This window comes from Pygoscelis adeliae, unplaced genomic scaffold (genome assembly GCF_000699105.1).
Source record: "Pygoscelis adeliae isolate BGI_AS28 unplaced genomic scaffold, ASM69910v1 Scaffold5, whole genome shotgun sequence".
Lineage (NCBI taxonomy): Eukaryota > Metazoa > Chordata > Aves > Sphenisciformes > Spheniscidae > Pygoscelis > Pygoscelis adeliae.
The window spans coordinates 1,115,138-1,130,628 of NW_008824753.1; the positions used below are offsets into that span (position 1 = coordinate 1,115,138).

Genomic DNA, 15,491 nt, shown 5'->3' on the forward strand with positions numbered 1-15,491 from the left:
GGTTGAGTCACCATCCCTGGAGGGATTTAAAAAACGGGTAGATGAGGCGCTTAGGGACATGGTTTAGTGGGCATGGTGGTGTTGGGTTGATGGTTGGACTCGATGATCTTAGAGGTCTTTTCCAACCTTAATGATTCTATGATTCTATGTGAAAAAAAAAGGGCAAGGAACTGACAATCACTGGAAGCATTAAGTGGCAAACTTTCTGCCCTAGCCACCTGCTGACATTCACAAAGAGATTTTCACAGGGAGGATATTCAGAAATGCACTTTAAAGAAAAAGAAGGAAATTCAGGATGGTCTTGATGTTCTGTTATTCTCAAAAGCAGTCGGGACCTGCAGCTGCTAGTTTTTATAGCCCTCAAGGGCCAACTTTTGGTACAAACGGTGGGACACAAACAAGATGGAAACTGTTTGCAACATGGGAATAAGTGCTCTGTATTTTGTAAAAGTTGCAAAAGCCTAACCACAGGGAGCAGAAAGAAAGGGATTTAATCCAGTAATGGAAAGGAAAGGGAAGTACAGAGTGAAAAAGGTGAAACATTTTGCTAGCTTGTCACAGCTAATGTGAAATGGCATAGGAATGGGAGCACCACTTTTGAGCATTGTAGAAATGGAAAAATGAGATTTTCTTATCAACTGGAGGAAACATGACTGAATAGATTATAATCTCTGAAAGAAACGGATGTAATTTACCTTAAATTACCAAGTCCCTATCAGAAAGAGACCTATTTATGAAATAAACAGAATAACCAATACAAAGTGGCTATAAAATTCAAGACAAAAGCCCCCTTCACTGTACTTGCTTAACCACTCTTGACAAATAGACATCAAAAGACCCACTAAAGCTAATCAGCTGTTACATTATAGTCACTTGCACATGAAAATGAACTGCTTGGCTGAAAATACCAGCACCCACTTTTGGGGACGTGACTCCTTTTGGCACAGAGAATATTACCCTGCAGTAGTTACTCTGCTTCAACGTAGCAGAAGATGGACTTGGTTGTGATGGGAATCCACATGACAGAAAAAGGTCTGTTTGGGGCTCATCAAAATGACGTATCTATAGAACCTTCCTCAAGAACATCATCCAGCACAGCTCGATGAGGCAGTACAGGATGCAAAGACAGGCTGCTAGCAAAATGAGCAGCCTGATACCACCAGTGATTTCTCAGCCACAGGGGAATCTTACAGTGGAGAGAAACTGAACTTTGGCTACTGTTTCACTAGAGGAGCGTCAAGCACTCTAGAGGGCAAGGTAATCAGTAAATGGCCATTTAGGGCCTAGAGGCATGTCATTCAAGAGGAATTTGTTCAAACTAATTGGCTTTAGACAGAAGTGGTGTCTCTCATCCCATTGCCATAGTTTTCATTCCTATTTAGAGCCTCACAGAAGAAAACAGAGATCAAGGAGTGAGAGGTACCAGGGAGATCATATTTCAAGAGCTCTTGAGCAGGACAGTACTTTACACTGGCTGTTGGTTTCTGAGTCCCCAGTCCTGCTTCAAGACACGATAAAGAAAAATTTGAGATGGTGAGCAGAAGATAAAGTGTTTTCTTACCAAAGTTTCCCAAGCTGTTCTCTCTTGTATCTACTCGCATCTCTAGGGCCTTCACTCGCTGCAGATCATCCACCCCTGTCAAAACTTTCTGTAAAGATAAGCAGAGATATATGTGTACTCTCATGCAATAAACCAGATGACAAAGGAGCAAAAAGGTGTAGAAAGGCTTTCAACCCATGCTTTGTCAACATATACTCCAGGTCAAAATGGCTAGGCATGCGATCACATTGAAATAAGTTTAGTATTCAAAGATCTTTCTTCCTCGTAGCTCCGAATTATTCTAGTCTCACATAACTTCTACATTGCTTAAAGAGTCAAGGCTGAGGGTTACATTCAAGCTGCAGATCAACAACAGACCTACATGCCAATTAACTTCATTTAAACAGTATGTCCGTGCTTTAAGATTGGCATAAATCTTGTACTAATCTTCAGCAGATAGGAAGTGTTACCTTTAAGTGTCACCCGTAAACAAAAAGGCACTAGGTAGTAAAACTCAACAAAACACCCTGTTTAGCCTTTTAACCCAAAACTATGAAAAGGAAACATGATTTTAGCTCAAGCAGCTCACTTTTCTGAAAGAAGACAACACTAATTACAAGAATTACAAATTCATTTGAAAAGATCTAGGCAATGCAAATAGAAACCTCCAAAATCTTTCATTATTTTTGCAAAATAATAGGATCAACCACTGCATTAAGCAATGGTGTGTGTGTGAATGCAGGATCTTTCCTATCTTATCACAGGATCTTTCCTAATATCCTAAAGTCTGTGTTGATGCATACATGTAGATTTTGCCTTAGCAGAGGTAAGCACGAGGACAGAAACAAGCAGAAGCTATACGCAGAGGAGAGAGGGAAGCTCTAGAACAGCCAGTGAAAACTACAGCAAGGCTGTGAAGTCCTAAGCCGCTAGGCTGCAATTGCACAAGCAGCTAAAGCAATTTCACGTTACCACTGCTCTCATCCCCTGTTCCTTCCTGCTATGACCCAGCTCCTCCCACCCCAGCTTCCATCATCCAGGCTACATGTCCCACCGCCTCCTTTGCATCAGCTTTGGGTGCTTAGTGGATCCTTCCATGCACAAATTCAACAAAACAGACCAGGAGGGAACTGTATCCTTTCTTCCTGATGGGTTAGTGGTTCATGGAGGAATCTGAAACACTCCTTGAGAGATGAGAAACAAGGCTTTCGTGTCACAATAAAGGCCTGAAAGAGTTGATGCATAGTGATACAACTGCTAAATTTTCACCTTTCTGTGTCAAAAGAGTTAGGATGTGGGGCTAAAAAAGGCCACTTCAGAGAAATGGCTGACTCTGGCACCAGTGTCTCCTCCTCAATGATGCAATCAACAGCATGGGTTGAAAGAAGTATTGTCACCTGCCTTTTGCCCCTCTATTTAAGGTGAAGGCAGGAAGTCATTCAACAACCTCCACGTACCGGAGACAAGTTTTCTTACTATTAAGCAGTTACAACATTCTTTAGTTTGTTTAATAAGGGGGAAATTATTCACTAGAAGGGAATGTGTAGAACCACCTCTGTTTATGAGTTTGGGGAAGAAAAAATAACCACAAGAACATCCAGTTAATTTTGCAGGGAAAAAAGGTGGTTGCAACGTTCCTGCTCATCAAGTAAAATCTGTATTGCGCACAAGTGACTGCAACTTCATTCACTCTGATGGTTCCACATACCCTTACAAAGGACCAAACATAGTCTGAGTAACTGAGATGACAGTTTAAAAGGGCATGGTTTCCTGAAAAGGCTGAGCATCCCTCCTTGAAAAACTGGCTCCCTTTGTAAGGTCTTGACTTGGACTCCTAACAAACAGAATTATCCAAAATCTTCAACTGTTTTTGAATTGTCTTTAAAACATTGTGTTTAAAATTATTTTTAATCTTATTTTTTTAAACTGTTATTTTAAGCAGGCTGGGCCTAAGAAAGCTTCTAGACTTTCTTGCCTCTCCACTAGAGTATGAGAAACAAAGGTGTAAGGTGAAAACTTGGGAGTTCCCAGTGGCATCCAGAAATTTACTTTCTATCCCCAGATGAAGCCACCACAAAAATGGTTTTGCTCCTGCAAAGAAGGCAAGCTTACCAACTACAGACTGCTTTCTCCCCACAAGTAAACACAAGACCCCTCACTGCAAGACACATTTTGCAGTAATCCTTTTCAGCAGATGACACTGTCTGTCATATAGCACGAGAGTACGTGAGAAACGAGAGCTAGCTGATGTCCTGGCACACAACCATGCACTCGGATTGCTAGATTTGGACACAAGTTATTGTCATTAAAGGAAGCTTCTTCTGAAAAATACCTCCTCCCTCCCCATCAAAATAGTCTTAAGAGCGTACATCGTTAGAAGACAGAATAGGACGAGGTCTCAGAACAAGTAATAAGCTTAGGGTCATACTTTGTCAGTAGAGTAGCAGAAGGTCCTGGCACCACAAGGAGCCTTTGACTTTCTCCTTTGCTGTCTGCAAGGTCCCTGCACGCTGTCCTTCCCCCTGCTGTATTCTAGACAGCCTCCTTTCACAGTTCTGCTCCTTGTTCTCCTCTTTCAAAATCCAAGCATAAAAGCTGCATAAAGTTATATTCTCTCCTCTTCTAGGGTTCCCTATTCCTCTTCTTCATACCAGGGACTACCAGTGTGCTTCTTTGCCCTCCTTTTCCTCTTCAAGATCCACCATTTGTACTTCTTCCCCTGTCTGAGAGATGAACTGCTTACTGCATCCATATTTTGTACTGCAACAGGCAGAGCTGTGGCTCCAGTGCTGGAAAGGGTTATTGGCTGCCATTACCAGCTCTTTGAACTATAGTTAGCTGCCTTGAAGCATGTGTTAACCAGATGCAACAGACTCCATGTGTTCTCAGTCCCCACTTCCCTGTTCTGCTTTTCCAAGAGTCTCTGTGAAAATCGCTGTCCTTCCATCTGCTGATGCTGAGGAGATGCTTGGAGAATTTGGAACCGTGGGATGCAAAAGCTATCATACTGCATGAAGGAAACAAGAAACGCTCTTGGGTTGAGGATATGAGCTCATTTAAAGGCACTAGAAGCACAGAGACCCCAGGTGTTGACTGCAAGCTACTTAGCAAGCAAAAGGCCAGGGCGGGAGTTCAAGAGAAGGTTACATGGTGAACGGTTCATGTGGAAGATAGTTAGGACACTCCTACTCCCTAGACACCTTTCTTGGCATACTGGTGCAGCTGGAAGTGTGATACATCTCATGTGTCACAGCTAAAATTCTGGCACCAGGATTGGGGGAGATTTAGGGAAGGACGGGGAAACATTTAAAATAAAGATGACACATATTTAGCAGGATCTCCCTTTTATGTCGTTTAATTTCAAAGCACAGGAACCTTCACCAAAATTTGAAAGGAGGGATATTTAGGAAGAATTTTGCTGCTATTGGGTAGCAAAAGAAGAAAAAAATATCATGGCCAAACATACTGAAGGGATCATCAGCTTGGACAGAGAGATGTCTGGCACCACGCGGGTAGAAGTGATGCTAAGGCGCTCTGCATCTGTTTGCTCCTAGGGCCATGCCAGGTCTAGGACAGGCTCCTGCCCCAATTCAGAGGTGTCCCACTGTGGCTTCAGGTAATGACTGCCCGCCCACAGCTCAAAGGGCTGTTTTGACAGCCAGGGACAGTAGGTCTCTCTGCCTGTGCCCCAGGAATGCTTACAGACATGAAGGTGCTGTGCCATCTAGGGATTTCTTTGGCTGTTTACAGCTGCTCAGCCTCAACGTAGAGCAGACAAAAAGGGACCAAGGATCTGTTCTAGGCAAAGAGTTGGATATACTCAGAGTTATTTTACAACAAAGAGATACCTTGAAAAAACTAACTATAATTCCAGGCTGATTGTTGGTGTCCAGGGAGGATTTTGCTTGCCACCCATCTACTGCCCAGCGAGGCAGGTATCAGATAGAGAAGAAGGATGTTTTCTGAAGAATCAAACATTGAAATCTTTCTGGCACATGATGTTCAAGGTGTTCTGACAGCTTGATTCCGGGCAGCAAGTGTTATACTCCACCCTAAATTTGTTTATTTGAAAGGATAAATTTCCATGGTAAAGCACTGCACAATTCTTTGAAGATGAGTAAAAGATAAGTAAAACAAAGATGGATAAAGTTCGCTTTACATTTTTGCACCTCCTTCAAAATAGGAGTAAAACTATTTTGCATGAGAACATGCAGAAGCTATTGGTAAATAATTTAGCCAGTATTTTAAGAAGCAACTCCATGAAGGCTCACAAACCATTCCCATCATGCAAAATGTCTGGCCAATATCTAACTGGAGAGTGTGCACTAGTTTGGAAGGCTTTTCCTCTGACTGACAAGAAGAGCCAATAAGTATTCTGTAAAAAATTGCAAGTGAAAAATACTTCAGTGCTTGCAGAGCTTCCCAACTGGCAGAACAGTCACCTGGGGATGCTGGGAAATCCAGTTCAAGTCCCACTTGCAGCTCTCTGTAAACTCCTTAATTGGCAAATAATATCTGTTCAATTAAAGCTGGTGTATACAACTGATTTCTTCTCTCTTCCCTAGATTTTTCACATACTCTAAGAAAAGTGGATATGTTGCTGAAGAGCATGTTGCGTGCAGCTGTCAGAGAAGCATTTCCAGCTGCGCATTTATTTTGCTGATCCTGGTTAATTTGGCTAAGACAGGAATTCCTGAGTGGTGAGCTTATTTTCTTTTAATACTACACCTGTATGCAAATACTAGATTCATGTCCATTCATGTGTTCATTGCTTTTTGCAGGGATTTTATTTCAAATTCCCAACTCAAGTATAATTTCTCCCTGCACAAAAAAAATGTTGCTACAAGTATGACAAAATATTTCTTCTAAGAAGAAATTACTAGAACATTAATAAGGTTTTGAGTGATTCTAAGACAAGGGATTTTCAATGAGAGGGAACAGAACTTCCCTGTGGTCCCATATGCAGTCTTCCTTTCAAAATGGCTACATGCTGCCAATGCCCATAATTGCAATATTTAGCTGTATTTCACTACTTTCTGCATATACATACAAATACATTCTTTTCTCAGCTCAGATGAAGAGATCAGCTAGCTGTTCGATCTGTGACAGAGATATCTTCTCAACTTGTATGGAAAGTGTAGATGAGGGCAGTAATTATGAAATTCAAGTGGTGGTGGATTCATTAGTAAAAATGTCTTTATTCTCAGGCCGAAGCCTCCAAGTCACGCCAACGGATCTACATGGAGAGACCCCTGCCTAGTCTTGCCATCTCCAGTTCAGCTCCCCCCGACCCATGCTGAGGATTCACAGCACTGACACCTTCTCTTTTTAAACCAGTATTAAGGGTCTGATGCTGCAAGTTGCTGGGAGATCTCCTAACTATAGCAAACTTCAAAGGGCACGTGGGGCACCAGAAACTATATGGGAGGTTTGCTGATCTCCCAGAAATAGCCTGTATCATTTCTGTAGGAGGAAACAAGCTCAGTTTTAACTATGTGCTGAATTAACATGCAGGTCAAGAGTGGACAAGATAGTAGATATTCTTACATCAATTTTTGCTTTAAATTTGTTTTAAGAATTTACTTTCCCTCACATAGATATAAAAAAGTCATACCTCAATATTAATTCTTTTTCCTATCTAGCAATTAGGTGCATAATAAGTAGCTACAATCATTTCTCAATGTTGTGTCACTGAATATGCAAACTCAAGACTGTAATCTGCCATTTTATGTTAGCTAAGCAGCTGTGACTGTATGCAAATGAAAATCTGGTTTTTTCATATAAAGGCAAACATATGTGTGTGTATGCATATAAATACAAAGCTTCCTAATGTTACAATTTGAATGTAAAAATCATCAGATGCCTAGGTAGCAAGATGAACACTAATATAACAACTACAAGCCTTCACTGTAGTAAAGGCATTAGTGTTAGGATAAGAACATATAAAAGAAAAGCTCTGAAACTAAATGACGCTTTGTAATTTTTTTCCTGTTCACAGTATTATATTTACTACTATCTGTTACCTTGAGCAATCTGATTTAACTTTGAAACTAGCTGTGCTTTGAGCAGCAGATTGAACTGGAAGACCTCCAGAGGTCACTTCAAACCTTCTATTTAATTATTATTTTTAAATGATTATACAATTCTAATGAAGGATTCAGCAGATCCAAATTCAGTCAGTTACTTCCATCTCCTTGACTCCACTTAATTTACCAAGATTTTGCACTTGCTTCCTTGATCTCCAGTTTTTTTCTCAAATTCATTTAGCTTACAACTGAGAAGAAAACTTTCTACCAAGGAAAAAAGGAAATGATGGAGTCATTTCAGCAAGAATCCAGTCTGTTGTTCCAGGACCCTCCAGGATTTTCTTCTCCCCATGAGGATGAGTGCATACCATATGAAATACACCCTAACCTCCTGAGCAACAAAACTAAACACCACTTCCGAACACATGTTCCTAAGTTTAGAAAACATGATTAATTGGAGCAGGATCAGTAAATAGCTAAATAAGAAGAATACTTCCTTCTCTAAAGATCATGCACAAACATGATTAGTTTTGATAACGTGACAATATCTGGAAGACATTTGACCTTGTAAAATGAGTTTATTCTCAGAAGTGGAATGCTTTTGTGGAAGTCAGGAAAAGACCCTTTGCAAACGGCAGGGAGAGGGTGGCGGTTAATAGAACAACACAAAAATCTGATTCAACACAGGTGAAGCCCTTCATTTCAGTTCCTACACACTTAATGAGAAATCTGTGCCACAGCCCTAATAAAGTTAAAAATGAATTGCAATGTATTGCTCATTAATAGCCAGTTTTCAGAACAAAGGGAGAATGGAGAATTTGCTCACCCTGGTATTCTACAACATCCAACAACAACACGTAAACACAACACAAGCACAGGCAGAGCAGGGAGCTGGAAATATTAATAGGACAGGTACAAATGGAAAAGCAAAAACGCCTATTCATATAGATGAAGATTAAATAGTACAACAGAAAACTGACATTGATACAGATAGCAGAAAGAATAAAAAGAACATCTAATGATACCAACCCTTGCATCAAAAGCTTTTGACCTGTAGACTAGCAAATATAAAAGGGCATTACACGACATCGCAGCAAGAGAAGTGGCAGCAAGCAGAAACTACAGAAGATGTGATTAACATAATGGGGATATGGAATCACACAGGATTTCAAAGTGAACATTATGCTGAAACAAGGCCACAGAAGACCACAAACCCTGTAGTGAACGAGCATAAGATTTAAGTGAGGTGAGATGAGGATCTGCTATGGAGAGGAAGAGAACGGGCAAGGGACCAATGGTTTTGTAGAAGTTGTCTTATGTGCTACAGGGTCCCAGAAGGCAAAAAGGAAAAAAAAAAAAAAAAAAAAAAAAAAAAAGAAGAATCAGTTTAGTCAAACTTTCTTCTCTTTGGAGGAAAACAACCTGGCAACTGGGAAAAAAGTGAAGGAATACAAGTATCACACCTTTTAGACAGTCCTTAATAATGAGGACTGCTAATGTAGACTCCTAATGTTTACACTACTAAATAGACTGCTATCCCCCTGGAAAAAGGACTAAATGTCCTGGTTTCAGCTGGTATAGAGTTAATTTTCTTCCTACTAGCTGGTAGAGTGCTGTGTTTGGACTTCATATGAGAATAATGTTGATAACACACCAATGTTTTAGTTGTTGCTAAGCAGTGCTTACACTAGTCAAGGACTTTTCAGCTTCCCATGCTCTACCGACTGAGAAGGCTGGAGGTGCACAAGAAGCTGGGAGGGGGCACAGCCAGGACAGCTGACCCAAACTGGCCAAAGGGATATTCCACACCATATGATGTCATGCTCAGTATATAAACTGGGGGAAGGCTGGCCGGGGGGCTGCTGCTCAGGGACTGGCTGGACATTGGTCGACAGGTGGTGAGCAATTGCATTGTGCATCACTTGCTTTGTGTATTCTTATTATTATTATTACTATTATTATTAGGATTTTATTTTATTTCAATTATTAAACTGTTTTTATCTGAACCCACGAGTTTTCTCACTTTTACTCTTCCAATTCTCTCCCCCATCCCACTGGGGCAGGGAGAGTGAGTGAGTGGCTGTGTGGTGCTCAGTTGCTGACTAAGGTTAAACCATGACACAAAATTAGTAAAATGTGCAGGTAGAGACAAGGCCTCAGGCTGCAATCCAAGGCGCCCAATCTTCACAGATTCTGCACAGCTAGACCCTCCAGCCTCCCCGAGCTCAAACCGAACTGGTGCAAGACAGAACATTGCAAGTGCAAGGAGTAAAGCTGAGTATGTATCTCAGAACAAAAACCTTCCTCAGGAACCTCCATCAGGTGTCCAGAAATCTGCCTACGCAACACTGCAGAACTGGGGCCTATGTCCTTATTTGAATGTAAAATAATTTTACTTCAATGAGCATGTATTTTAAAAATCTGTTTCCTTCCCAGAGCACTTCAGCGAATACAATAGTAACTCCTAAAATATTCACAACTAAAAGACAATCAAGAAGATATTCAAGTGTATTGATTTAAGCAAAACAACCTTTCAAACCATTTGGTTATCAATGGCATGTGGTTCCTTAAAAAAATATGCATGTAAAAACTTGATTCAGATTAAATGTTTGAACAGTGTCTCTATTTTTACATTTGCAAATCCAGAGGAAGTAAATTTATGGAAGCAGCAGTTTCCATTTGATCAACATAAAGGTCAAAGAATAGATAGATTGGATATGTTATTAAAACAAGCTATAAACATTGTTAATGTTTCCTTGACAATGTCATATAATTTTTCCTCTGAGCAGGAAGTATCCCAGCTATGCCAACACAAATGTTGGGTTCCAGGGCCAGGAAATAACTGTGTCCAGAAAAATTAGTAGGACAGTATGCATCCATTTAAAAGAGTCTTTGAAATGGAATTCCTTACAAACGCTAAAACACACAATCTTAAAGAGGCAAGACTCGATTAAGTTCAAGTGGGTACATATGAATAATAAAGGTTTTTTTCCCATTTTTAAAAATAGCCTAGAATTGTGGGAGAATTTAACTTCTGATCTGTATTTAAAAAAATATTACAAAATAATGAACTGCAACATAATGGGATGTGGGTAACATTGCCTTACAATACACTTTTCTGCTTACAATTTACTGTGAACTAAAAGCAGCAGAGCTTCAGAAAGAGAAGAATTTCATGCCAACAAAAGAACTTCCTAAGGGTTTAATTCAGAGTTTATTGAAGTCAGAGGGCAGTTGTTTTGGTTAGTCTAATGGGCTTTGGTTCATGCCCTAAGAAAACAGACTAATCTGAGAACTTCCCATTGGATTTATACAGGGTATTGTAGGCCACAAACACATTAGACTGGTCAAACTCTATGGCAGATTTTAAAAAAAGTCCAAGAAGTTGTCAGAGGTTCACATGAGCCAAAGGGAAGTGAATGGCATAGATCATAAGTTCATATATCAATTTTTCTCCAGAAAGCTTAAAATATACACTCCGCAGAAAGTGATTTTTTGCATCTCCAGAGATTTTATAAACACTAAAAGACTTAGCTATTAAGGGAAGAGTAGTCCTGAGAACAACTTGCTGTCTAATCTACAGTGCACGGTTGAAATTGTTATTGGTATATACTTAGGGAGTGGCGTAAACCTGCAGATGGAATATGCCCCCTGCAGAAGCTAGTGCCTCTCTACCAGTACAGTGGATGCACAGAGGATTACGGACAACGCGATCACCACCCTGCCTGCTGGGAGCATCCGAACCACAGCCTTGGCCCCATCTGTCTTTCACTAATTTCTATCCAGCTCTGCAACACAGAAAGCTGCAGCTTCTCCCCTTTACTTCTGCTCTCAGCTCTCCGTTCCTTTAGCAGGGGTAAGTGAGGTTATTTCCTCAGCTCCTACACGTCCCAGAAGATTTCACCCTTAATTAGGCCTGAGCAAATACAACACAATATGCAACCAAGTATTCCTTCACGAGAAATTTCTGAGAGTAAGCATGTTACTCTCTTTCAATAGGCTGCATGCCAAAATCATTTTCCCTGGTCAAAAAGGAACATGGCTTTCAAATGTGCTTTGAAATTTCACACACTTTGATATATATAGAAAGTACTTATAGCACTTGCAGAATATTTTAATTGGCTTCTTAGCACGACAGAGGATTTCACTAATTCAGAAAAAAGTTGTGCTTTTAAAGTTACATTTCCAATCTCTAGAACAAGGTTAATCTAAAAAGCTTTTTCTAATGCTAAGATTCAAGGTACTTCAGATGGCATTAATGAGATCTGTTTAAATTATAATTATGCTACTCGTACTTTTCTTCACGCTGCTTCAAGAAAGCTGACAATAAAGACAGCAGCATTCATGCTGGGAATATTTTTGATATGAAACAAGGTGAAAGGAGGACAAACATTTGATAAATTTCCATAAGAGAATCTACTTTATGCAGAAGTCTAACTGTCAGATATGCAACAATCTGCAATCATCACAAAAGCAGCTAGAAGGTTAAGTTAATACAGCTCTGTATATGCCAGTTTGCCTCTTCTACTTCATTAAAAAGTTGGATGTCTACTCACCAGTTTCCTGGGGGAAAGGTATTCATCCATAAGTAGCTCTCCGTCATCTTTAATCAGCGGACTGGGATTTAGGTTGCCTCGCCAACTCAAATCAGTCACCCGGACTGCAGCTGAGGCCGGATGAGAAACTCTGCCAGGATTCCACTTCAGGTCCATCTCAATATGCTTTGAACAAAAGGATAACAAGCAGTCTGATTTTTTCCCCGTATTTACTATTTTCCCTGTAGCAAAATCTATTTTGACTTCCACTGCAAGACAGCAAGTGCCTATGGAGATACAGGTTTCTCTAATCAGAAAGAACCCAAAGCAATGCATCACGTAACATATATTCTTCCTTTTCTTCACCTTCAAGAGCTATCCTAGTCCCACATCTCATTCAGCTTTGAGTGTAAGTTTCTTCAGCGAACTATCGTTTGCAGTTATACAAAAAGCCAGGCATACCTATGGCTCTGTACAAAGAAGGCAGTCAAGTACAAACAAGTCAGGACACTAGTCCTTTCCAGTCTTCACTACTCCATTCACCCTTCTCCCGTGGCAATGAACTTCCTATCCACACGGGCCTCCTACCTACCCATCCCCTCTTGAGAAATGCGAACAACACTCAGCAAAACTCTGCTGGGGTCCAGGCTGCAAGTGCCAGCACCAAGACACATCACCACTTCTCTCCAGTGTTCTGAGCTCTGCCTGTAGGTAGCATGGACAGCAGCAGTCTGTATTTGCTGTCCTAAATTAAACGTACCTGCACTGTTACTGACTGCCCCCTGGGTCAGGCAGGCCATGGCTACTGACTTCTAGTTCTGAAGAGAGTCTTGGAGAAAATAAAATTAAAATACAATTTAAACAAAACTGTGTATGCTTCAAGTGAGGAATGAAATCCAAAGTTTGAAGATGAAGCACTCCAAAAATGTCCATTCTTCAATTCACAAAGCTATTCCTTTTCCAGAAATATTAACAATTAACTTTGAAATATGAGAATAAGCATATGTACACCCGTTAGAGTCAAAAAGCAATCGGCTGTACCCGAATGGTACAAGCATTACTATGATTTATACAGCTATTTACTATGACTTGGCAGCAAGGAAGTATCACAGCTGGAAACATTGCTGTAACAACAGAAGGCTAGACTAGAGAAAAGCCTTCTCACTCTGCTGAAGGGACACCTGCAGTTTTTCCCTGTTCTCCACTGTGAAGTAATACTTATTCTTAGTGCTGGAAAAGTAATTAAATAATCAAGCTAATCATAACTGGCTGACAAGGCTTCAGTGGTGGCCAAGACCTGAGAATTACCACCTTTATTCCCCCTCATACTAATAAACAGTTAAACACAGAAGTGACTTCCGTTAGGAAAAATAGAAGAAGTTCTGACTGCTCAGCTAGTCATCTCTACTCAAGAGGACTGACCGGTTAGTAGGTGAAAGAGGTTTACACCAAAGAGACTTCTTGCTCCGACTACTCACTTCCAGTCAAAAGTCTTCATCTCTGCACTAGCAAAAACAATTCAAAGGACTTAGTACTGTCAGAAAAAATAGCAGCCCTTACCTGAAGAAGAACAACAACAAAAAATTAACAATCCATCAAACCTCTCCCCACAGGATCTCCTAGCATTAGGAAGAGAGGAACCAAAACCTCACTCCTAAGTGCTCCTTCCATATGCTTATCAGGGGAGAGGCAACCCACAGAAAGGAAAAATTATTTTTCCCAGATCACTGCATGTACCTGGCAAGCATTCCTAGAGAAGAAGCTGACTTCTCAAATGTGCTACATCTGAGCCACAACAATGTTTAATGCTTAAAAAAACATATTCAGGAACCAATTCTTCAGAGACACATTACTTCTTTCAATCTTTCTTAAAGGCTTATAAAAGAAAAACCATAAAGTGAATTAAGCAGTGACATTTGCAGCTTCTAAAGCCTCAGCGTGCCCATAATAGTATAAGAACAACTTTCATACTTCTGCCCATTAAGAGGGAAAAGTGATCTCAACAATACTATGCGTCTTAGTTTTTGGAAGAAAAACTACAACCCATAAATTTCTATTACTTGTTTCTTTTTCCAAAGAATTCTAGAATTTTTCAGATTTTTTTCCTCTCCTTTCTTTAGAGCAGGTCAGTATGATTTAGTTAGTACACTGAGTTGCAACAGTCATCAGTTGTCTAAGGAAATTCAAGAATCTTATGTGTTATGAAGGTCTTCTGGTGTTGTCTTTATTTTCCTAAGAAAGAATTATTTTGGTCAATAACTGACTTGGATTAGAATATCCATCATATAAATGCTGGAATACTTTGACAGTTGCACAAGACTTGTGTTGGATCGTGTGCAAGGTGGTGCACACGAAGGAAGGAACTGGTGGTTCCTTCTAATTCAAGCGAGGATCGTTATTATCCAGAGATAATCCCGTATGTTATTGGAGCCAAGTGGAGCAATAGTCAGAAATCACTCATGTAACGTGTGAGTGCAAAACATAATGAGATAATAGCAGGATTGTGTAGATTCAGGCTGAAAAAGAGTTAATACTCTTGCATAAAACAAATTATTGTTCTCCTTTCTTCAGTTCATCACTACTACATTTCAGAACGTCCTCCAATCTTTGAAATATGTGTTGATACAGCACTTACTTAAGGTTTGACAGGGAGATCAATTTGTGGCTTAATATCTGAAGTAACACTTCTGATTCTATACTTCCCGCTATTGATCTGTTCCTTGTAATTACTGTAACATTGGATTAGCGAGAAGAAAAGTATTTTCATTACAGATTGTCTGGGATCAAATTGACTTATTGTCAGCAAACAAAACTATTTTTTTTATGTGCTTCCATTACTTCAAAACTTTCTCCAGAGAAGAAGGAATCTTCTCCTGAACATGGATCAAAATAACATCCTCAAAATGAGGAATATAGAAAAGCTAAGAGTCCAGGAATCCTAGTGGTGAGGTACCAATCTTACATAAAAATCCATAAACCTCTGAAATCTCCAGCACTGTGTAGGAATGAGAAGCAGGCCTGGCACAACACTTGTCCCCCTACAGATACAGGAGTCAGATCATTCATTTTCATCAGGTCCACCTGACTTTCTGAGACAGATAAAATCATTCCAGTAAAGACACCTCACCCACTCATTTAAAATGCTAAAAAGCTAATGAGAAATCTATGGCTTTGTCAAATGCTCAGGACAAGCAACCACTGACCCAAACTAGTGTTAGCCTTGGTGGGACAGTTTACAGGGACTGGAAAGGCTTCATTGTCATTAAAGAGGTCTGAGAAGTCATGAACCTGAAGATTACTCCACAGAGAAGATGGTCACATTGGATATATGTTGGATCTATATGCTGAACGGTAATGAAGATCATTCCTGCAAGACTTTGTGGGACCAAC

At 40.2% G+C, this 15,491-nt stretch overlaps 1 protein-coding gene across 1 annotated transcript in view; it reads right to left on the reverse strand.

Moving 5' to 3' along the window:
* Positions 1 to 12,278, reverse strand: part of LRRC56 (leucine rich repeat containing 56) — a 54,986-nt gene extending 42,708 nt beyond the window's left edge. The window contains exons 1-2 of the mRNA XM_009323433.1: positions 12,123 to 12,278; positions 1,562 to 1,649 (exon numbers count right to left, since the gene is read on the reverse strand). Of these exons, the coding sequence (XP_009321708.1) occupies positions 1,562 to 1,649; positions 12,123 to 12,278 (244 nt within the window). The remainder of the gene's footprint in view (positions 1 to 1,561; positions 1,650 to 12,122) is intronic.
* Between the last annotated feature and the right edge of the window lie 3,213 nt (positions 12,279 to 15,491).